The 24,655-nt window shown below is 43.4% G+C and overlaps 1 protein-coding gene and 1 long non-coding RNA gene across 2 annotated transcripts; both read right to left on the reverse strand.

Annotated features, from left to right (window-relative positions):
• Window positions 1–158: 158 nt before the first annotated feature.
• On the reverse strand, window positions 159–23,175 carry EBPL (EBP like). Its single transcript, XM_063103460.1, has 4 exons — window positions 23,005–23,175; window positions 6,099–6,168; window positions 2,000–2,138; window positions 159–661 (listed from the first exon to the last, which is right to left on the reverse strand). The coding sequence occupies exons 1-4, from the start codon at window positions 23,173–23,175 to the stop codon at window positions 421–423; spliced, it is 621 nt and encodes a 206-aa protein (XP_062959530.1). The 3' UTR covers window positions 159–420.
• On the reverse strand, window positions 12,704–16,459 carry LOC134382735 (uncharacterized). Its single transcript, XR_010024091.1, has 3 exons — window positions 16,383–16,459; window positions 14,693–14,832; window positions 12,704–12,815 (listed from the first exon to the last, which is right to left on the reverse strand). It is a non-coding gene; the product is annotated as an uncharacterized LOC134382735 (long non-coding RNA).
• Window positions 23,176–24,655: the final 1,480 nt, after the last annotated feature.

A 24,655-nucleotide genomic window follows, 5' to 3' on the forward strand; every position in this document is an offset into this window, starting at 1 on the left:
AGTAGAAGCATTTGTTTCACTTCTGCTTTCACACTGGTAACCAAAAGAGACTAGTGAGAAGATTAAAAGATGAAGCAACAACATGTTCTTTGGAATAAAAAATTAGTAGTATACTCTCTGTAGTATTCAGTGACAATTGGCTTTATTAGTGTGAATAATTAATGCCAGCCATAAAAAGTGTATAGTTATATGTGTCATTATTACAAGTTAAAATTTATTCTCTTTCCCCTATATTGCCATTTAACTGAAAAACAAAAACTTGCCACTTTACAACTAATTTGAAATGGGTTGTTCAGGAACAACAAAATAAAAACAAAGACTGGAATGTAGACTGAAATGTATCACATTTTGGCCAAACAAAAAGGTCTGATCCACTCTGGCTCATAAAGCAAGATAATAGTGTTTATGATGTTTGAAAATTCACTGAAACTTTTTCTGTGAATGTACTCCTTTGTGATGCATTTTCTTCAGTTCTACCCAGGACTGCCACAGTAACAGTCCTGGGATCAGAACCCACACACCATTAAAAAATACTAAGTAGACCCACAGGTAGAGCCAACTGTTGGTGTTGAGGTTGTGGCTCCCGACAAGCCACTCTGGGAAGTAGGTCATCCAGCCGCCGTACAACTCACACACACACAGGGTGATCTGTATGAAATGCCTGTTAGAGAGAAAGAAGCAAGGGGTGAAATGTCACGATTCAGGACACCAGCTTGCCACAACCTGGTGCCCTGAATCATGACATCTTTTCTTTACAGGCAGCGTCAACCCAGTCTCTGCTACAGAAAACCTCTCTGAAGTTGGACCTCGGGTTGCATGTACTGCTCCTTTGATGGGGCAAGTCAATCTAATTAATGAAGACTCATTCTTTTCTTGGAGAAGCAACACTGTCCTTTCTAGAAGACTGTTCTCAGAGTTAAATAAGGACTCCCAGGTATCCTGGCCTATTCTCAGGAAGACACAGTGAGGCCACACTGGATATGAGCCCTGGATACGAATCTTGCCATGAGCTGCAATTTCACCCGTTGTAAAGGGGATAACAATAGCCCCTTCCTCAAGAAGTGTTGTAGAGATTAAATGAGACATGCAGATAAAGGGCCGAGCACTGTGCCTGGCACACAGTAAGTACTCAACAACACAAATATCATAAATGTTGGAAATAATAAACACATAAGTATGTGAAATACATCTACAGCTATGATCATGGGGCCAAAAATATGTCAAGGCACCAGGGAGAGATTAGGTTCCTATTGCCAGCTACCTCTGTAAAATTGGGTGGGGCAAAGTGGATTAAATGACCTTGGAGGCCTGTTTTAAGCCTGAGGTTTTATGACAAACTTTACTCAAGACACCTTCAGCACAAGGTGGTGGAAAACTGAACGCTGTTGTGCCTACTTGACATCATCTCAGGGAATCATCCCCGGGATAGCAATCTATTTACCCCAGGCCACTCTGTCCTTAAGAAGAAGAAAGAAAAAGGAGGAGGGGAGAGCTTGAAGCCTCAGAGTCTCACTGACAAGGTGGTTAAATTCTTCTTTCTCCTTCTCCCCACCTGCCTGCTCTGCACCCTCTGCAACCTGCTTCTGAAAAGATTTCTTATTTGTCTTGAATGTCTGACTCAGAATTACTTAAGAGAGTTAATTTACTTTGTGTTAAGTGGGATAGGAGTTTTCTAGAGTGATTTAGGGGAACAGGATGGAAATATTACCCTTTTTTTCTCCAATATCTTGTTTGCTCATCATCCCACACTGTTAACCGTTCTTGCCTCTACAGTGACTGGGCTGTTACTAGAGTCATATTTCTCATATTTTTTATTATGAATGGTCCAAAGTTATCCTGGTGGCACCGTGAGCCTTATCTAAATTCAAACAATTTTCATTTCTACTGTACTTTTTATCAAACAAAGAAATATGGTCACAACCTACTCCGAATGTCACTTAGGTGTTGGCACAGCTAATATTTCTTCTCTTTTCAGCAGGACAGAGGGGAGGGAACTTACCGATAGTATTTCTCTTTGACTATGGCATAAATGAGGAACAATGCCAGAGTTCCATCTAGGACAACAGTCAGAATTTCCAAAGATACAATGGTTGGATCAAAATGGAGCCATCTCGCATCGGCTTTGCCATATTCTTTCCCTAGAGACAAAAATACATGTTGTTACTCAGCTGACAATCATTTTCATGACAGTCAGTGGGAATGACCTTTTTTTCCTTTCAGGAGGAAATAAAAAGAATAATTGCCACTCTCTCTACATTCTTCATAATGTCTTAGTGGAAGCATGAGAAGCCTTGGGACTGAAATGCGTTTACTACTGACACAAGTAATAACGATATCATGTTATATTTGTAAAATAGTTTCCAAAGTGCTTTCACACATATGCACCCTTTTTACCCCCATCCTTTTCATTATAGGTAAGAGAACTCTAAATTAATCAACATAGTCAGGTTTTCCCCAGACAATCTTCAATAATGATCTTGGTAAATGCATTATAATTCTTTATTTTAAAATTTCAATATAAAGTCTGCAAGTATAATTTAGAGGTGGAAAATTGTTATTAATTAAATGACACATTTATTAATAATTGAAGAGAAACTGAGTGCTGAAGGTGGAGGGGTGGTGATACAGCCTGGACTGTAGAATGAATCTAAAAAGGACAAAGCAGGGTGGGGGGAGGGTCTCAGCCTGCTGCAAGGACAGAGGACTCACTAACAACAGCCACCACCCAAAATCTCAGTTGTGCAGACTGGGGAGCAAGCGTGCCCTAAGAAATCCTTCCAGACCCATGAGAAGAATGGTTTCTTCCAGAAAGTACCATGAGTCAGAAAGTCTTTGTAGAGCTGGACTGATGGCTGTGCACTGTGGAGGCCACCCTTCTCCCTGATTTACTTAATCATTTTTTTCATTTAGAAAAGTAATAAAGGCTGGTCGTAAGATCTCACATGATTAGAGTGAGATCGTGCCTTCAAATATGGTTGTCACATTACTTAGAGAAGGCAGGACTGTCAACAATGAGCTCCACTATCTGATAGGTCTGGGCAGTACAAAGCTCCAGTCTCGTAATGGCCAGAGGAAGGCTCCCTCAGTCCAGGGACAAAGGTTTCTAATAAAAGGCTGTCCTGAGAGGAAGGACAATAAACAGGATTAGCTATTTAATGAGATAACACACAGACATATGCTGCGATGAGGTCCTGTGACTGGCTAGAAACTAACAGGGGGCCGTGCAGACCCAGCCAGCCTGTCTTCAGCTGCCTGCCCACCCTGCTCCTCCACCACTGTACTAACTGGAAAATGACATAATATTGAAGGAAAAAGTTTCCCCCTACATGTAAATATATCCAATAGGTGAAATGCACCAGCTAGTGCATCCAAAATCTAATGGAACAGCACTTCAGTAAAACGTCAATGTTAGTGGAATAAAGAGATTAACAAGTGTTTAGACATTAAAAAAAACAAACCCATCGTTCATTCATTGTTTAATTCAACAACTCTTTTCTGAGCAGCAGCAACTCGGACACAAAGTCTGCCCACAAGTGACTCACTTTGTAGTGAGGTCAAAACCAGGCAATAAGTGATGAGCAGAGAATATGTGGACATGGAGGAAGTAGCTGTGAAGCCAGACTGGGGAGATCAGGGAAGACTTCCTAGAGGAGGTGTTTTCATACTTCTTCTTTACTCTGTTGATAAGAGAGGGATTCCTGCCTGAGGGCTATGAGATGGCTCAACACACACACACTTGGCACTGGACAGTTGAGATTGACAGCAGTGTCTTAGTCACATATACTCACAGCCTGGGGGAGAAGGACACTGTGCCACATGCAGGGCCATGTGGGGGTTGCACTTGGGAACAGAGTGAACAAACAGGAGCCATGGAGGCAGGTTTTGTAGTAACAAAGGGCTGGGGTAACCCCTGGTTCCAGCGAGAGGATGTGATTGGTTTGTTTGAATAATTCCTTGGGCTGGTAGTGAACTGATGCCTGCTACTTAGGGATAAGCAAGCTCTGTGCCTGGTCCCCATGATCGGGAGAGTTGTTTGGCTGGGGAACCCTATACACGGAAACAGAGTGGGGAGGGGGATTTGCAGTTAGGTCATCTGAGGCCCTCAGATTTTACCAGATATCAAGGCACACATAATGTTGAATCTTAACTTCAGGCCTTACCCTAAAAGAGGTGACTCCTAAACTAGGTGAAGGATGAGGGTGTTTCAGGGAGGAGCAAGTGCAAAGGCCTGGAGCTGAGAAGACAGAGTATGTCTGAAACCACAGAGAGTTCAGCACAGCTGACAAGACAGTGTGGGGGGGGGGGGCAAAGTCACTGCTGGAGAGGAAGCAGGATGGACCGTAGAAGGCTCTGCTGCCACCAGTCCCAGCACGTCAAGCCTCTGGCTTCTCCTCTACCGCTTAACTTTCACCATCTCTTTGCTCATTAAACATCTAAACAACTAGAGGGCAAACAGGAGCATTAAAAAGCTTGATGATGTGATCACTTCCATTTATTTTGTGCCTGATAACAGGGTTCAGGCAGAGGTTTAGAGGGAAAAGATGCAAACTAAGGGCTGGAGTAGGTTTCTACTACCATAAGCCACTGCCGTGTCCTCGTCCACAGACGGTGGAGATTAGGAGACGGTGGGGGCTTCTTCCCATTTACAGCGGGCTCTTCATGCTGGTGAAGCTGACAGGACACAGGCCTTGCCCCAGACCCTGAGGATCAGAATCTGATTTGCACAGTATTCCCAGGTGATTTAGTGCACTTTAGGTCTGGAAAACACTACCTTATCTACTGGATTTTTACTTTCATGAAAATAAAGGGCACCTTCATTAAGTGAGTTTTCACTTGAAGGTGAACAATGTAAATGTGAAGATGATGGAGAAAGATCGTGTTAGATGTTTACATTTCATGGGATTGAATCAAATCTGGGCTACTCGCTTTCTCTGATGCCAGGCGGGACAGCCAGGTGGGAGGCATCCCTGTGGTCTCTGACTGAGGGGAAAGGGGGACATTCACCAGGGAGGGGAGAGGACTCAAGCTGGGGGCCTTCCGTCTCTGGGCTTCATCAGCAGTCCTCCAGGCAAAGTTCAAGACAGCCACTCACCACGAAGGTGCCCAGCTGCCTTCAGCTCAGCCCTTGGACCTGAAGAAGGTGGGCCTAGCTGCAGGGCTCAGACTCCCTGAGTGGCCACTGGCTAGGACCCAGGCATCAGAGAAGACACGTGTTTTGTTTTAACAAGCACTAACCATACGTGACTCAATTCTCTAGAAGTTTCCTAATACTAGTAGTGAACGGGAGTCCCCACACAGATCCTGGCTGGAGGATATTATTTCAGGGTCATGAAAGAAATGAGATAAACAATGTAGAATTTCAGATGCAAAATCTGAAAGCAGTTATCCTGAGCAAGGTGGTTTTATAAACATGGCAAAGGATGCTGCTACATGGCTCATTTACTTGTCAGTACTGGCACAGTACATGGTAGGTGGTGGATACTAATTGACCAAATGGTGGCTGATTTACAGTGAGCATGGAGAAGACTGGGAAAACTAGTTAGTCTCTGCAGAGCAGAAAGATACAAGCCTAGAGATACGTATGTGCAATAAAAAGAAAGTTGATATTGAAAGTATAAAAAAACACCCAGTTTAAGTGTGCAAACTCTTTGATCTGTGCTCACTACAAACATTTTTTAATATACAGCTTTATTTTTTCTCTTCATTTTTTTATTTTTAGTTTTTTGGTGGCTGGCCAGTAAGGATATACAGCTTTACTGAGATGTAATTCACATATCATACAACTCACCTGTTTAAAGAATAGGTTTTAGTATACCCATGGATTTGACTCACCATAAGCTAATTTTAGAACATTTCATGACCCTAAAAAAGAAACCTGTACCCATTAGAAGTTACTCACCATTTCCTCCCAACACCCCTATCTCCACCCCCAGCCCTAGGCAACCACTAATCTATTAGCTATCCCTACAGATTCACCTATTCTGGACATTTCATATAAATAGAATCATACAATATGTGATACGGGCATTCATTTAATGAACAGCCATGCTTGCAGTTCATCTCAAACATTTCGAATACAAACATTTTTAATTACTTACACAGAGAAGCAATCAAGCCATCAGAATCTTCAATGTTTCCTACTAACATCAAGTAGACAAAAGAGCCTTCCTAGAAAGGAAAAAATGAAGACATGCTTGAACTTAGCATCACAACCACAGGATGGCACCCCAGATACATGGCTTTGCAAGGCAGCATCCTGGACCCCCCCCAGTGTCCACATGCTGGTCAGTGGCTTGGGAGTACCACACCTACACAAACTTGTGGGGTGTGATCCTGGATCCTTGTAGGGTGTGGTTACCTGGACCATGGATATGGATGTGTCCAAAGCTAATGTATGATAAATGTTATGTTCCAGTAGCGGCATTATAAAGTCAGAGGTGTGTTTTTATGTGGAAAACATAAGTGAAAATTTTGCACAAGGAGGAAAGAGCTCAACTGTTGTATTAAATAGAGTTCTATTAAATAGAGTTGTATTAAATAGATTATTCCAAGGATCTTGAATCTTTTAGAAGAACCTCACAACAGTTCATTTTTTTTTTAACCTTAAAAAAAAAATCCAAGATCTCTCTTAACAAAAATGGCAATCAAATGTCTATACCAGAGTTGAGCTATTTTTACCTCCTGCCCAGGGGCAAATTTAGAAAGATTTTAAATGCATACAGGCTATATTTTAACATTTAGGTAATTAAATATCTGCAATTACAAGTAGCATTTCACCATCAATCAAGTATATCTGCTTAAGATTTCAAAAATGAAACAACTAGAACGCACTGGGCTATCTGTTTGTTGTGTAGCTCCTTTGAACAAGTTTTGTTGCTGGGCAATTCAACTTTTTTTTCCTCATTTCATTTTACCAAAGCAATTGCTTATATGACATTAAATCTGTGTCTCTGCCTTGCCTCTACTCTCTTTCAGAACCACTTCCCAGAGGTTACACTTTTAACCACTTCTGTCTGTAGTTCTGGTAATTATCTTCATAAGTCTAATGTACCTAATACTGCTATTTCTTTAGATTGTTCATCCTGAAAAGTTATTACTTGACTTATACTACTTCCCTTACCCTTTCCAGTCTTTCCAATTTCTGATAGCTATATTCTTATTGTATTGGTTACCCAAATTTGTAACTTAAGTAACAGACTGCAAACCACAGGTCACTCGTTCATCAGGGCTGGCCAGCACCTGGACCTGTCACTGCAGACAAGAGCACGAGTGTCCTCTCCACACTCCCTGCCTTTCCTCCCCAGTTCCACCTCTCAACCTCCACCCACTTTGCTTGTACACTGTGAGACTGACTGCATTTCCATTCTGGCTCTGTAAACATATTTGTCTTCCCAGCTTTATCTATAAGTAGATTCTAGAAGTTGAAAAGCCAATCAACAGCACTCCAGATATCATGATTATGGAAATATCGTAAACTACAACGGGCCACAGTTTCTTCCTCTGCAGATCCAGTACCTTGACACCTGTGTCACTTAGGGAGAATGTCGCAAATGGAATACCCTTACTTACTTCATGAATTTCTCAAAATCATGCTATATTTTAGTTTGCTTCATACTTGGGCTATGACATTTTTATGAGATATTTTTGTTTATTCTACCGTTTGTAATTGGCTTTTTTTCTGATTTTGAGAAGAAACCTGGCTTTCTCCCCATCTCATGAATACGAAGTTCTTCAAAAAGTCTGTGGAAAGATAGAAAAGATAATATGAATCTTTCCATGAACTTTTTGAAGACCCATCGTATCTTCCAGCTTCTTATCCATTTTAATTTCTGCTGAGCAAAGGCTTTAAAGCCAGTTAATCTTTTCTTGACACTCTTCGTAAGTTACTTAATTAGTAAATGTGGTTTATCTGAGCATATGTAAAAACTATATTTTTAAAGGAGATTTTTAAAAAAATCACATGAGGTAAGTTTTAAACAAATAAGTACTCCCCAATCTACTTACTTTGCAATACCTTATTTTCACCAGCCAATTTTTTATTTTTAGCAGAGCCATAGCAAGAAATCCACACTACTTCCTTGGCTTGGCCTAGGAACTTTCTAGACAAAGCATATACATCCACTGGCTTGGCCAGTAGTGGCAATGGGGCTGGACTGAATTTGACCCTCGGTAGGCCTCAGGCCATCTATCTGTAAGATGAAGGACTTCCTAAAATTAGACTGTGGATCTCATCCTAAAACTAAATGTGACTTCCACTTGCAGCCTCTTCATCTGTACTCATTAGCAAAACGAATTCTGTCACAAGCTGGACGACCCTCGCTCAGAAGCAACTCTGTGGGTAAGAGCAAGACGGGAACCTGGAAATCAGTAACATTAAGGGACTGATGAACGTAAAAGAATTTTTTTCTCTTTTACATCTACCTGTCGAAACTAATACTCATCTTTCAAATCCCAGCTTAAATCTCCCTTCTTCCAAGAAGTCTTCCCAAACCTCCTAGTGAGGATTGATTTCTTATTCTCCTATAACTCCCATGTTACTTGACTTGTTTTTCTGTAATCACCTGCTGAATGCTGGTCACAGATCTCTAGCTCCCATTAGATCATACATCTGTAGGATCTGGAACAGTGTCATCTCCTCTTAGAAGCCCCAAGAACCTAGGATGATATTATCCGTTCAGTGCTTGCTAACCTTGAATTAATGACAAGTATACATAATAAACTACTTTTTTAAAAAAAGGATGCCCTGATGAGGCTTTTAGAATGCACTGTACTATATTAATGTCCTAAATGTAAAGGCAATATAATCTATATAAAGTATAATGAATATATTCACGCCTTCAAATGCTGATCAGCTGTTACCTCCTCTGGGAAGCAAGATTTCACTGATTCTCTTGAAGGGAGGTAGGTGCCCCTCCTACACAGAAACCTGTTTACTGTCTCCTGCCCAAAACTTCTGCCAGTTCCCTGAGGGCAAAGTCTTTGTCTTTTATCCTTGTATTCCAAATGGCTGATACATAGTACATGCTAATAAATGTCTACTAAAAGAATAAGAAATAAAAGGAGATGGGGGAGGGCAAAAAAGAAGAGAGTTAAAAAAAAAAAAATCCCCAAATAATCCAATTAGAAAATGGGCAAAAGAAATGAAGAGACATTTCACCAAAGAGGATATACAGATGGCAAATAAACACATGACGAAATGTTCACATCATTAGCCATTAGGGAAATACAAATTAAAACCACAATGAGATATCATTCCGTAACTATCACAGTGATTAAAATTAGAAATAGCGGCGACACCAAATGCTGGCAAGGAAATGGAGAAACTGGATCACTCATGCATTTCTGCTGAGATAAAAGTGGTACAGCCACTCTGAAAAACTAGAGTTAGGCAGTTTTTCCTAAAAGTACACATGCAAAGACCATGTGACCCAGCAATTGCACACTTGGGTATTTATTCCAGAAAAACTTATGTTCACACAAAAACATGTACACAAATGTTCATGGCAGCTTTATTTGTACTAGCTAAAAACTGCATGTACTTCAGTGGGTGAATGGTTAAAAAAAGCTGTGGTACATTCATACTATGGACTACTCAGCAATAGGAAGGAATCAACTAATGATACACTCAACAGTTTGGATGGATGGATCTCCAGGGCATTATGCTGAATAAAAAAAAAGCCAACCCCAAAAGATAACATGCTCTATGATACCATTTATTGAAATGATGCATTTTAGAAATGGTAGACATGTTAGTGGTGTCCAAGGGTTAGGGGCTGGAGGAGTGGGTGTAGTTATAAAAGGAAAACACTAGGGACTCTTGTGTTGAAACTGTTCAGTCTCTTGACTGTTATGGTGGTATACAGGAACCTACCCAGTTGGTAAAATCATACAGATTACACACACACACACACACACACACACACACACACACACACACACACACGAATACAAGTAGAACTAGGAAGTATGCACAGGATCAGTGAACTGTATCAATGTCCACACCCTGGTTGTGATATTGCTGTAGTTTTGCAAAATGTTACCATTGGGAGAAACTGGAAAAACTATACTAGCAAGCTCTCTGTGTTATTATTTTAACATTTATTTGTACATATTCGTGGTGTACAATGTGTTGTTTTAATACATGTATATACTGCACAATAATTCACTTAGTGTACATAGCTTAGTTTGTACCCATTAGTCAACCACTTTTCCTCCCCCCCACCTCTAGTAACTATTATTCTACTCTCCACTTCTATGAGAACCACTTTTTTTGATTCCACTTATTAGTGATATAATGTGGTATTTGTCTTTTTGTGCCTGACTTAGTTCTCTTAACATGATAGTTTCCAGTGCAATCCATGTGGCTGAAAATGATAGGATATCATTTTTTCCCTGTTATTTCTTAGAACTGCATGTGAATCTACAATTACCTCCAAATAAAAATTAGAAAACAAACAGGTAGAGAAAGACATGGAAGAAAGAGTGACATTACTGATCAAATAATATTTTTTAGCAATTGCCAGGACTTTATAATTTAGAGTAGGTCAGGCTCTGGCCTCAGAAAGCTTATTATCTGGCTGGGTAATAACAACTTCCAACTCAATAACGTCTGGAGGAAGATGAGGAGACTGTGGTTGGGACAGTGAGGGAAGATTCCAGAAGGAGGCAGGCCTAGAGCCAGACCTTGGTGGACAGGTTGAGAGGTTGAAGGAAGGACAGGGATGGACCCCAGGAGTGCAAAGGGCAGGACAGCGTGAGGCGTGGTGGGCCCAGACTGTGGCCTGCTCAGCCCCGCAGCACAGACATACTCAGTAGCACCACCTGCTCTAACAGTGCTGGGCAACCACCCCCAGCTTCCATTTCCAGAATACTTTTCATCTTCCAAAACGGAAACTCTACCTGTTAAACAATAATTCTCCGTTCTCCCTTCCCCCAGCCCCTGGCAACCACCATTCTATCTTCTGTCTATGAATTTGACTGCACTATGTACCTCATATAAGTGGAATCACATAACATCTGTCCTTTCGTGTCCGGCTTATTTCACTTACCGTAATGTCAGGGTTCTTCCGTGTTGTAGCATGTGTCAGAATTTCCTTCCTGTCTAATTAAGGCTGAATAATATTCCACTGTTTATGTATATACCACATTTTGTTTATCTGTTCACCTGTCAATGGACATTTAGGCTGTTTCCACCTTTTGGTCATCGTGACTAATGCTGCTATGAATGTTGATGTGAAAGCATCTGTTTGCGTCCCTGGTTTCAACTTCTCTGGGTGTATATGTCAAGGTGGAATTGGTGGATTACATGGTAATTCTATGTTTAAACTTTCTGAGGACCTGACATACTGTTTTCCACAGCAACTGTCACCATTTTGCATTCCCACCAGGGTTCCACTTTCTCCACATTCTTGGCCAATACTTGTTACTTTCCTTTGCTGCTGTTGTTTATAGTAGCCATTCTAATAGGTGCAAAGGGACATCTCATTGGAGTTTTAATTTGCGTTTCCCTAATGACTAGTGATGTTGAGCATCTTTTCATGTGGTTATTGACCATTTGTCCATAATGACTTCTTTGGAGAAATGTCTATTCAAATCTTTTGCCTATATTTGAGTTGTTTGGTTTTTTGTTAAGACTGTAAAAGTTTTAAAATGGACATATCACCACTTGGTACTTGAATGCAGTGGGCTAGACTGCCCCATGGGCAAGCTTAACCAATAATTCTGCTAATGTCAAAGCATTTTGAAAAGCAGAGCCGGGGCCACTGTCATATAAATCTGAGAACAAGTCCTGTCAATCCATCATGGGAGCAAGGGGTCTGCGGTGAATCTTATGTACCGACTCTCTCGTCGCCTGATAACCTCCTCTTCAGTCTTTAAAACCCCATGAACCGTTCCCTGCAAGCAGCTACTTCTAGGCCTGGACAGAGTTCTCTCTCTCAGTTATCAGACTGCACACCAATGATTTGTGTCCCTATCCTTTCCCCCACTAGTGAAGCTCCTTCAGGTCAGGCCCATGTGTTAATTACATGCAATAAATATGGAATATGTGTATGATGAGCTTTTGTAGACAGTCTAGGCTGATTCTCCAGACTTTGCACAGCTATCCTTGAATCATGTAGTATTAGCCAGGTCACCTAATTTCTTTCTTTCTTGTTTTTTTTTTGGTGCCTGGGCAGTATAGGGATTGAACCCTGGACCTTGGCACCATGCTCTAATCAACTGAACTAACTGGCCAGCCCCTGGGTCACTTAATTTCTTTGTCCTTGGTTTTTTGCTTTTTTTGTTTTAAAGCTACAGCAGAGATAAAATATGTCTAGAGGCATAGTTTACAAAGGTCCTTGGCAGAAACATTTATTACATGGAGAAAACGCTTGTAAGTGATAGGAGAAATAGGACATGGGGCAGGTCTGGTTGGTCAGTGTAGACCAACACTGTCTAAACGGCAGGTCACGCTTTTCCTGGATGGTGCAGTAGTTCTACATAGGGACAACTGCACTTGTGTTTTATGTAAAAAGGGAGACAAACAGGTCAACAAACACTTGGCTTTTTTCTTCATAAAGTAGGCCATGCACAATTAGCAACTATTTGATTCTTCCGTTAAAACAATTCTAAGAGCTTGTAACCCTTCCCTATTCCACCAAACCTGTCCACCTCCTCCACGGCTCACATCAAGTCCTGATGGATCCTACCACCAGGAGGGCATTCGGATGAAAGTCAGGAAAAGAACACAGTGAAGAGTGGTGAGTGTGTCAGTATCAGAGTTCCTGGTGACATCTCCACAAGGTCTGTGATTCTAAGACCGGCGTCTTCTTACCCTAGAGGAACTCACCAGAAGAAAAGTAAATCAACAGCGCAGGCCCTGCCTGTAGGCTGCACATCTGCAGTTGACTCTCCCTCAGTAACAGACTCAAAGCAAAACTGAACAAACCACATCCCTCAGACCAGCTATTATAGTTCTAAAGACTCTCTGGGGGCTTTTGAACCAGATATGTTTTAATCACATAGTCACCTAAGATTAAAGCCACTGAAAACTCTAGTTACTATTTTCCAAGCGTCAAAAAATATCTGTAAAATTGCAGAGAAAGGAGAAAGACAATTTCTTCCATGAATTCATACTTTATATTAAATGAACTATAAAGTGCTTTTTTCTTCCTTTCAAAACTATTTCTAGGTTCTGGGGCATGAAGTTTATATTAACTTGCAGAATCAGCATGGAAGAATACCAGCTCCAAGTCTTTAACCATAATGTATGGTCAAGATCTGGCCATCTGGAACTAAAATTCATGTTTGAGCACAACAAGCACCCTGAAGACCTGAGGCTCACTTGGAAGCAAAGGCCAGGTGTAGGATGCTGCTATAAATGGGAAGGCAGGGCTGGAATTAGTGTAGGCATAAGCACACTGTGTCAGACTCTAGAGATAGTTATGCTCGAGCAAAAACTGTTTCTTACATTTACTGCTACTTTCACCTCTCTGGGCTTCAATTTCTTAATCAATAAAAAGGAATAGAGTAAGATCTCAATGTCTAGTGAACGAATAACTGAACAAATGAGTGAACGAGCAGTAAACAGAGTTAGATGAGATCTACATCTTCACCCTTTGACAGAGTCTAACTGATCTGCAGCCTCGAGCACACCACTTGGAGGACTCGTCACAGCTTATTGAAAGGGTGGTGAGGGCCCTGATCTGTGGCCCAGGGAATGTCTGTCAGCAGAGGGCAGATGTGGGGGCAGTGCCCACAGAGAGGGCTGTGTGTTCAGGGCCTGCTTACAGCCCAGCACTTCCGGTGGGCATGGGCCCTAAGCCCTATACCTGCCAATGTCCTTGAGCCATGGGGAGGTCAAGCTCAGGGCGACCAGCAGGGTCGACTCTCTGACTGACCAACTGGACACGACGATGTCTTTGGGGACTCATTCCTACCATAATTCGAGAGGCTGACACCTGTCCCTGAAGAAGCCCAGCCCAAGTTTTTACAGATAGACCCAGTATGTAGGGGTAGAGGGACATGAGGTCCAGATTCGCTTTCAAAGACTTGAGCAATAACAGAAGAAAAAGAAAAGGAGGGAGAAAGAAAGGATGAAGGAGGGAGGGAGGGAGAGAAAAGCGTAACAGAGGAAGCAAGGGCAGCGAAACGTGAAAATGCCGAGCCTCACTGCACGTCTCCCAGCGTTTGAGTGTTCCACGTGTGCTCTGTGAAACGTGAGAGGCAGCCACAGCGCTTGGCGCTCCACCCGGGAGAGGTCGGAGGAAGGTGCTCCTTCCATTTCTGGACTCCAGACCGAGGGGCCCGCGGTCCCAGAGGCCCCCTGCCTTCACGCTTCTAACAGGCGGGCGGGCTGGGGGCGAGGGCTCTCAGACCCAGGGGTGGGAAGGAAGCAGCGCCTGAGGCTCGGCTCCCCCCAGGGCCCTCTCCGGCCTGGCCGGGCGGGCGGGCGCGGGGTCCGGGCTGGCCTGAAGCGGCGCAGAGGCGAGCGTGCGGCCTCCCTCCCGCAGGCCACCTTCCCAGCCAGCCTCGGCGCTTCAGCAGGGAGCCTTACTGTGAGTGGCCTCAGAGACCCCCGGGCCCACGTGCGGCCTCCTGCAGGCGATACTGGAACAGCCCTGCACCACGGGGCCCAGCCACCGCCACCGCAGGCTCGGAATGCCCCCCGCGACATATGCACAGTGTAAACCGGGGAGGGTGGGCTTCCTACCTGGTGGGAGGTGCCGACACCCCTCAAGGCACCTCTTCACGGGAAGCGACCGAATTTTCGTGTTTGAGCTGAGTGGCACGTTGAGGATTAAAATAGACACTTGCACAGAAAAGGTGGAGAAGAGAGCCAACAGTCACCACCTAAGAAGAAAGGGAACAACTCTCACCATTTATGTTCCCTCTCTAAATGACCTGTGCCCTTTTGGTAAATGTCCAGGCCTCAGAATGCCAGCCCTGGTATCCTCCTGGCTCTGGGTGACACATGCTGAGCCAGTCGTCCTGCTGACCATGTAGGGGTGCAGAAGAGCCGCACAGCGACCGGCTTTTGCTCATCCCGATAAGGGACCCTTCCTCCTCTCCTGACCAGTGTCCGCGGCCCCCATAGTACCTGTGCCATGCAGGTATTTCAGTGGATTGTTCTTTACTCTTCTAATATTTCTTATGGTGTGTACATTTAATATTGTAACTTCTAAAAAGTATCATAAAAGTGATAAATGCTGAAAGCTTTAGAAAAAAAAAAAAACTGTACAAAAAGGCACAAAGTGAAAGATAAAAATCTCTTTCCCTCCTGACTCCCAATCTCATTCCCCAGAGACAATCAGGGTTAAGTTCTATGGTAGCCTTTGAGACATTTTCATGTTTATATTATTATGTAATTATAAATATTTAAAATATTTTCTCCCTGCTATTAGTTTTTCTGTTATTAATCCTGAGGGTGATGAGGAAAATTCCATAATGTTTATTTAGTTAAAAAATTTTAAAGTTCTGTATATCAGGAAATTTGATTTAAAAATAAAAATCATAGGCAAGTTCCTATTGGATGCTCTAACTATATCTATTTAATTAAGCTGCTAACAGAATCAGCTTAAAAACTAAAATGTATCATGGCAAATAAAATTAAGTAACAAAGGCCAGTCACATTTTTTCTTTTAAGATGGTCTGGACATGTAATTTTAACAACATATTTTGCAGACTTCAAGACAGCTGTAAGTCAAAGCTCAGATAAAACAAATGCTTAAGCTGTGCTAGCTACTGCTATCTATAATTAAATGACTAATTTACAGACAATGCTCAATCCACTCATTTCAATCCTTAAAGAAAAATTCAGCAGGAAAAAAGGTTTTACAGAAATAAGAAGAACACAAATTGAGGTTGAGTTTGTATTTGAATGTATTTCTGATTTGTTTTTTTAAAGTGTGTTTGAATGAAGACAGAGAAAACAGTGCAACATTCATTCTTCTTAAGAGCTGGAGAATAAAGTGGTGCAAGAATAGAATCAGTACGTAAATGCTGTCAACATTTATTAGCATTTTCAAATCTGACTCACAAAATCTGAGCCTAATCAGACTGGATTTTTCCCTGACATGGCAACGGCATGCATCATCGTCACTGCAGGGATCAGCTGCGGCAGTCTCCTACAGCCCCTCAATGACAAGGCTTTAGTGACTTCATAAATGCTTGCTGCCCAGCTGTCACCCACTTAATGAGATGACGGCTTCCATTTGATGGAACCTGCTGTTTCAGAACTACGGGTATCAGTCACATGAGTCCTATCATCCCTACAACATGACAGCATCACGTTTGGTTTAGGACTTGAAAACCATTTCTCCCCTTTTAAGAATAGAACTTCTTTGCCAAGACAGTTGCTACTTCTCAGATTAAGGATTAAAAGGAAATCTTCCAAGGCTCACCTTAATTGGAGGAATACATTGCGTACATTATCACTTCAGTACACAGGGATGGAATAAAAATTAAAAGCTAATCCAAGTATGAAGCATGGCGAGGAGGAGTCACTAGGGAGAGAGAGGAAAAGAGAATTACACTGACTGACCTCCATTAAGTGCCAGGCACCCTACGTCCTGGCCATTCAAACGTGGCCCACGAACCACAGCCTGGGCTCATCTTGGAGCTGGTACCAGTGCAGAATCTCAGACAATCTCAGGTGATTCCTGTGCATGTCCAAGTTTGAGAGGCACTGGCCTAAGTTACAAAGCTTTAATTTAATCCTCATAACCCACTGAAGAAAACATTATTTCCACACTTTACAGATAAGGAAACTGAGACAGAAACAGTTTCCTTCCTTCCTTCCCACAGCAGGATTTGCAGTGGGAAAGGGGTGCTGCCCATGGTTTCCCAGCCAGTAAATGGCAGAGCCAGCGTTCAAGGGCACATCTGCTGCACCCCAAAGCCCATACTCTTTCTACCTTCCCACCTTGCCCCAGGCTTCTTGAATGATGGTCAGACCCCCTTGGGAACAGCGTTTAGTAAGTGGAACTGCATTTAAAAGTGCAACCTGCAGCATGTGTAAGGGAGAGTGGCACGGTTTAGTCATTCACTTCTATCAGAATCTATCAGACTAAAACAAAACAACAACAAAACTCAATGATGCTTAGTGCTGGTGAGGACATGGAGTAACAGGAACTCTCACTCATCGCTGGTGGGAATGCACAATGGTGCAGCCACTTCAGAAAACAGTGTGGCAGTTTCTACTGAAGTTAAAGAATCTCACTTTACCCAGGAGAAATAAAAACACGCCCACACAACAGACTTGTAAGCAGATACTCACAGCAGCCTTATTTATAATAGTCAAAAACTAGAAACAACTCCACGTCCATTAACTGGTAAATGGATAAACAAACAGGGATATGCCCATACAGTGGAACGCTACTCAGCAATTTATGCTAAAGGAAAGACTACATACCGTATGATTTCATTTATCTGAAATTCTAGGAACAGCAAAACTTTAACGACAGAAAGCAGATCAGTGTTTGCTGGCGCTGGAGAACAGGGAGGGTGGGATCGTCTGTAAAAGGGCATGAAGAAACTTTTAAAAAAGTGATGGAGATGTTCTATACTGTGATTGTGGGTTCACAACTCTATACAGTCACCAAAATCCATCCAACTGTTTACAAAATGGGTGACTTTAATTGTATGTAAATTATAACTCAATAAAGCTGGGGGGGGGAGGGAATTTAAGCTAACAAAAACCAGTTAAAATACAAAGAAATATCTCATAGCAGCAATAAAAGTATAAAATATTTAGAAATAAACTTTAAGAGACTGTAACAGAAGACTTAAATAAATTGAGATCACCCAATTCTTAAAAGGGAAGATGCTGTATTATAAAGATACCATTTAATCTCAAACTAATCTATAAATTTTAAGAAAATCACAAATCAAAATACCAAGTGTTGGAATGGGGCAAAGTGAATCTAAAGTTGATCTCCAAGGATATGTTATCAATTTTAAAGTGTTTGAAAAAGAATGGTGGGGAAGAGTTTGCTTTATCAGATATTAAAATGCATTATAATGCTCAAATAATAAAAACAGTGTGGACAGAACTGGAACCAAAAGATTCATAAAATAGAACTACATTTAAAAATCCCCCAACATTTCTATATATAAAAAATATTTTAGCATATGATAAAGGTGGAATTTCAAATGGATAAATGGAGAAAGAATGGATTAGTCAATAAATGGGGTTGAGACAACACCCCCCCCCCCGGCATAGTAAACTGTGGGTGAAATTACTTGTACTGAATATGAAAACCTCTTACAGATCAAAAAGGAAAAGATGAACGGCGCTACAGAAAAACTGGCTACAGGAGGAGAAGCCCAGGATCTAAGCTCTAGATTCCTGTCCCAGAGGCTGGCATGAGCACAGCGGAGTGGTCCGTCTTCAAGGAAACTGCAGGCTTAGTCAATGAGGGCATGGGCTGAGATCAGGAGGGAACAGACCAGACACCCTGACCTCTTTTTCTGGGAACCTGTAAATCTCCTGGATTCTCATGAGACCTTCCTACAAAAGAGAGAAGATCCCTAATAATTGAGGTTGAATTTCCCAGCCAGGATAGGAGCTTGCCAATTCAATTTATTTTGATTTAAGTAAAAGACAGAAAAGGGCCATTTCTCATACAACACATTTTATGGTGTAAAACTCATATCTCCTCCGCCTTACTTTTTGACCCAGAATCTCAGGTTTTTTTTGACTCAGAATGTCACAACAGAATAGGATGTCATTCTGAGATCTGGCTACGTAGACAGCCATTCGTATTGCTAGGAGACACTGTCTCGCTCATGATGCTAGCAAACAGACCGAATGTGGGTCTATAGAAGTACAGGGGCTGCCCCCCATGGACAGTGGTTATTATGAGCACTATCCTGTGGGTTTTCAATCGGCACCATTTCTAAGCTTTACCATCAACATACAGCTAAACCAATTGCAATTCACCAGGTCTGCCAAACAGCACGAGGGCTACGAACTCACTTCCTAGAAAGGCTATCGATCCTACAGCAAAACTGCAGAAGATGACCCCAGAAAGGGAAAGGGAAGACAGGAGACAGTAGCAGACTACAAATGAAAAGAAAACTGCAGACCTAACGATAAAGGGAGTGGCAGGGGAAGACATTTTAAAGTCCCAAGAGTCAGAGGTTGAAACTGTAGTAGTGGAAGGTGAGGAACAGATGGCGATGCTAACTGGAAAAGGGTAATGGCCAAATTAACAGGGAGTTAAGCAGCCACAGGGCCTCAGGATTTCTTAAAGAAAGACCATTCATGGGTGTTAAGGCAGAATGAATGCAGCCAACTGAAGCCCAGATTTTCAATGACAACTGTCTTTCATCCTGAAGGACAAGCCTAAGCAGAGACCCGCAGTGACAAAAGTGTGGGAGTAACAAGCTATCAGAGAGGTTTAGCAGGGGACAAGCTGTAAAAGCTTCGGGGCACTTCGCACAGCCAGGCACATGCCAGGCAACACGGGCTGTCCTGCACTTCTCTGCACCTTCTCTCTTCCTGGGACATCCTCCTGCTGACAATGTACTCAGACCTTCCCACCTACCACAGAACCAAGAGTCCCTTCCTGCCCTGAGATGCCCCTCCAGCTACCTTCCTACTCTCCCCCTCCCACCAAATCCCTTCACTGTCTTTTATACGCAGGCTCCATTTCTTCTCTACCAGACCTGCCAGCCCCTCCACCTTAAGCTTCTGGTGCCTCCATCCAAACAATCCCATTCTCACCACTGACTTCCTGATTGCTGGGTGCCCTCACCTTTTTTGGTGGGGGATGTGTGCTGCAGCAATTTAACAGTGATCTTAACATTCCTTTCCTTGGGTCCCAGGACCTAGCACTACCCTGCACTATCCTGGTTCTTGGTCTTGCTGTCTCTCCTCTTCCTGACTGTTCAATATAGACATTTTAAAAGATCCTGCTTTCATTCCTGATCCTGCTCAAAAGCACTCATGCCTGGGGCTTCCTGCTGCTTCCCCCATCTCAGCAAAGAATTCTCTACGTTCACTCTTCTGCTCAGACACTCTAACTGGGCTCACATTTTCAGCTGCCTTCTGGCCGCTGCCTCTCACCTACACAGCAGCGCTCCAGATTCATTGTTCTAAAACCTGCCTTTCCTGTCTAAGTTAACATGATCACCACATCAGATCCTAAACCCCAAGATCATCTGAACCTCCAATCTACAAGTGGTCATTTTGAGCAATCAAATTCTCCCCTGGAAAGTCTCTCATACTTAGCTTTTCTCTTCATTTTATGTTTCAACACCACCTTAGCTCAGTTTTTTTTTTGTCACTTCGCCCCTAAACTACAGCAATTGCTTTTAGTTAATCTTCTTGCCACTTATTCTATCCCTTTCAATACAACCTGCACCATGTTGGGTGATAATATGTCCATGAATATCTCATGTTCCTACACTGACTGGGGCCTCTCAGCAAAGGGATTCACACCAATTTAAGAATGTTTATATAAGGAGACATCCCACAGTAGTAAAGCTTAAAGACTGCTCCCTCCTGAGATGTTCCAGGGTAGTAAAGATAAAGACCTCAGCTTCTCTTCCCCAAAGAGATTTGTTTATATTCCTAAATAAAGTCTCTCTCCAAAGAGAACAATGGGCAGGTCACCAGCAGCCTATAGAAAACGGGAGCCTAATTTTGGGGTTCCTCTCCTGTAATGCACCGTTCTTCACGTACAGGTATCACTGGCCCTCACCACATTGCCCACAGGACTTGAGGCTTGGGGAATCAACTAGGCTAACTTGTTAACTTTTAAGTTGGGTAAAATCTCAGACCCTTCACATTTTATGACTTAACACATTACCACCAAATTATCTTTCTAAAGATATGCTTTGGTAACATTACTTATTAGCTCCAAATCCTTCAATGGCTTCCTTCTGCAAAATAAAATTCAAATTCTGACCTGTGATTCAAACTCCCTTTCCGGCCAGCCCTCCCTTGTCCTTATGTAAACGCTGTGTTTCAATCTGGACTTCAGGATGTTTCCCACACATGGGCACACACATCCTGCCCCGTGCTTCTGGCCATGCTTAGAATGCGATAGATTGCAGAAGAGGGAAAAGCCCATGAAGCACCGACACCTGACTTGCCAACCTGTTAGAAACGGTGAGCCAAACCATTTTTTTATGTGTGTTGCTGTGGCTCCTCCCAGGTGCATCGGTGGGAAGCCAACCTGCTCTCCACTCCAGCCATAACCAGCTGAACTGAAGACCAGTGCTGGAGCCCAAGGTGACCACACTTCGACTGGACATCTGGGAGGTGAACTGCCTCTGGGATGCTTGGCTGGAAACTGTCCAACAGGGAGCTCTGGATTTGACAGCAACCAGCACACCCACACATCTCCGCCCATTTGAGAAACAAAGTTTAAAGGGGTGAGGACAGACAGCCCAGGTTCTAGTGAACAAGGGAGCTGTGGTTTTGGTTCTCCATGAGGCTCTACATTCCAGTCTTAGTTCATTCCACATTTCTTGGGTATACCTGAAATAAACTCCTACAGATGATATGGGCATGCATTTTTCCTGCAGGCCTCAACCTCTTCAAGTGCCTTCCTCATTGATGTCTGAGATACATGTACCAAGATGTTGGTGGAAGCATTGCCACAAAATGAAGGTGAGTGTTGCATCACCTGTAACAATCTGTGCTTGAAAAGTACACTTAATCTTAAACTAGGTGGTGGACACACAGGTATGTTTCAGTATCTATACAGCTTTTTTGTATGTCTAAAATTCAAGAGTACTTCAAAAAGTTCATGGAAGGATTCATATTATCTTTTAATTCTATTTTTCCATGAACTTTCTGAAGTACCCCCATATGTTATAATAATTTTTCTTTAAGTGGGCCTAGCAACCTGTTTTTACCCTCCTGTTCTTTGGGAGACCATGTGTTCAAGTGATAGCTAAAAATCAATTCTATAAATAAAGAAGTTGAGGGAAATAATCCCTGTCCCTTATCTCCACATATTGGTTATTAGGAAAGAAGGAATTTCATCATTCCGGCAACATCAGGCCTGGGCACACACCCAGGGTGGTAAACACCTACAGACGTAGAAGATTACAAAAAACTTCGCTTTTTCTTCTCAGTACTAGACTTTGTCATCACATTAGCCACAGGTTGGTCTGGATTTGACCAATATAAACTTTACAAAAAAAATAGATTTTGGCATAGTTTTTTTTTTTTTAAAAGCTTTACAGAAAAGTGTGGGCGTGGGGAGGACATTTCAAAAGAATTCCCTTAAATGCAGGTTTCTTTGCTATTTATGAAGTGGGCTGAATTTTTAAAGACAAGTTTCCTAAAGCCTGGAATGATACAAAGTGCAAGCTTTGGAGCCAGACTAAGCCAACTCAGTCACACCACATGTGTGGCACTGGAAAGTCACCTAACTTTGCAGGGCTTGTTTACGCCTCTGTAAGATGGGGACAGCAATAACTAGTTTATGGGGTGTCGTAAAGATCAGCAATTTTAAACACCGTACTGTGCCTGGCACACAGCAGGCACCCGATAACTGGCGATTACTATTAAGGCCCGGTTTTTAGTTTGTCTCGGTACAGACCTCGGCCTTTGCGCAGCAGTAGCCTTATCCCCTCTCCTGGCTCCCTCGGGGGCAATCAAATACGATCCCAACTCTCGATTATTTTCAGTTCAACAGTTATGCGCAGGTTACAAAGACGAGGAAGCCAAGGCTTTCGCCTCTGAGTGGCTTACAATCAAACTCATAACACGTGTTGCAATTCTCCCCCCACTTTTGGGGTTCTTTGTTTTAAGTTCGGTGGTGGAATCGGCAGCGCGAGGGAAGCCGCGCGCTCTGCTCGGCCTTGAGGGTCAGAGCTCCGAGCGGTGCAGCCCCGCGGCCTCCAGGCTCCTCCCGCCAAGGGGCTGGGCGGCCGCCTCGCGGCAGGAAGCCGCTGGACCCCCTCACCCCGTCCTTTGCAGGAAACTCCCTCGCGTGGGGCGGGAAGGGTCCCGACGGGGGCGCGGTCGCCCGAGTTTCCGCGGTCCGAGGCGACGGCACTTACCAGCACGAAGTGCACCAGGGCGTCGTAGCAGAGCCAGGCGAGCGCTCCGCGGTCCGCCGCCCCCCGCCCGCGGCCCAGGCGCAGGCCCAGCGCGCAGCCCGCGGCCAGCAGCGCGGCGCACAGCAGCAGCGACCCGCCCGCCGCCGCCCCCAGCTGCCACCCCGCGTCCATGCTTCCGGATCCCGGCGCCGGCGCCCGCGCCCGGGACCACGCGCGGAGAACAGGAGCAAGGCGAGGCCGCCGCCACCGGGGAGGGCCGGGCCTCCTGGTCGAGTCCCCGCCCGCCTCGCCCCGCCGCCCGCCTGTGCGGCTCCGAGCTTCTGCTCAGTCCCGCTGATGGGGGTTCCTGAAGTCTGGACCGTGCTCATGAACTCGCTTCACCACCTCGACCAAACCTGTTCTCAAACCCAGCTCCAATTACTAAGCCGACAGCAACAGGGCCGCACCTTTTGATGCTGATTTCGAACAAGTTTAAAAACTTTCAGCCACGAAATGAAGTCCAGATGGTGGAGATTTTGCCAGTCGTAGGGCGAGAATTTTAGGAACAAAAGGTTTTAATTAAGCTCTTCAAGTCTTGCCGGAGAGGTACGGGCCAAGAGTGTCTTCAGCCACCACCAGGCTTTTTAAATAAAGCCCTCGTGGCCGACTCTGACCATTTCTCAAAAATCCAGAAAAGCAGTAAAAGTATTGGGGAGAGGGCTTAGCGCTAGACGCTTTTAACCTGCATTATTTTATTTAACTTCACAACAACGCTGTGAGGTCAGTGAAATAAGCCAGCCACAAAAGGAAAATTACTTTATGATTCCATTTACAGGCAAATTAATAAGAACAAGGTAGAATGGCAGTTACCAGGGGCTTGGGGGGAGGGGTAAAGGGGGAAGGTTGTTTAATGGGTATAGAGTTTCAGTTTTTGCAACATGAGAAAGTTCTGGAGATGGGAGGCCCAACAATGTGAATATATTAATGTTACTGAACTGTACACTTAAATATGGTTAAGATGGTAACATGTGAATTTTACTACAGTTAAAAAAAATGACTTCTGGCAGTGAATACAAGTTCAAAAACTTTCCCCAGTCACGTCCAATATCATTTTTTATACAGCAGTTAACACCAGATGAAATTATCTTCTGTTTACACATTTATTGCTAGTTTCTTGCTGCTAGAATATAAGCTCTACAAGGCCGGGGATTGTGACTAGTTTTACTGCTGTATCCCCGGCACCTATTACAGAGTTTGGCCTACACTAGTTGCTCAATTAAATAACTGCTGACTGAAGGAGCATGGCCAATCCTGCCACCTATGCTCTGGATTCTCTCCTACAACTTAGAAAATGGATGATCACTGTTCTCTTGTCTATTCAACAGCTACTCAACTGGATTTTCCCCGCCAGTCTCCTCACATCACCCTTTAGGAGCCACTCTGTCCTCTCCTTCAGAGCAAAACAGAAACCTAATGAAACCTGATTAGATTCACTGTCTTCATATTCTGCCCCTGCTCCTCAGTCCTTTCTACTTTAGTTCCTGCCTTCACTACCAGACTGATACAGCTCTTGCTAAGGTGACCAGTGACCTCCACATCACTAAACCCAAAGGACAGTTCCTGACCTACCTTGAACTCTCAGCAGTATCACTGAGCACTGCCATCTCTTTTT

The sequence above is a fragment of the Cynocephalus volans genome, chromosome 7 (genome assembly GCF_027409185.1).
Source record: "Cynocephalus volans isolate mCynVol1 chromosome 7, mCynVol1.pri, whole genome shotgun sequence".
Lineage (NCBI taxonomy): Eukaryota > Metazoa > Chordata > Mammalia > Dermoptera > Cynocephalidae > Cynocephalus > Cynocephalus volans.

Bases quoted from the DNA above. Each gene is read 5' to 3' on its own strand.
- EBPL (XM_063103460.1), bottom strand. From the start codon at position 23,175: ATGGACGCGGGGTGGCAGCTGGGGGCGGCGGCGGGCGGGTCGCTGCTG. The intron at 6,169-23,004 runs GTAAGTGCCGTC...TTTCCTTTCTAG, and splicing joins CCCTGGTGCACTTCGTGCTG to GAAGGCTCTTTTGTCTACTT. The intron at 662-1,999 runs GTAAGTTCCCTC...TCTCTCTAACAG, and splicing joins GTCAAAGAGAAATACTATCG to GCATTTCATACAGATCACCC.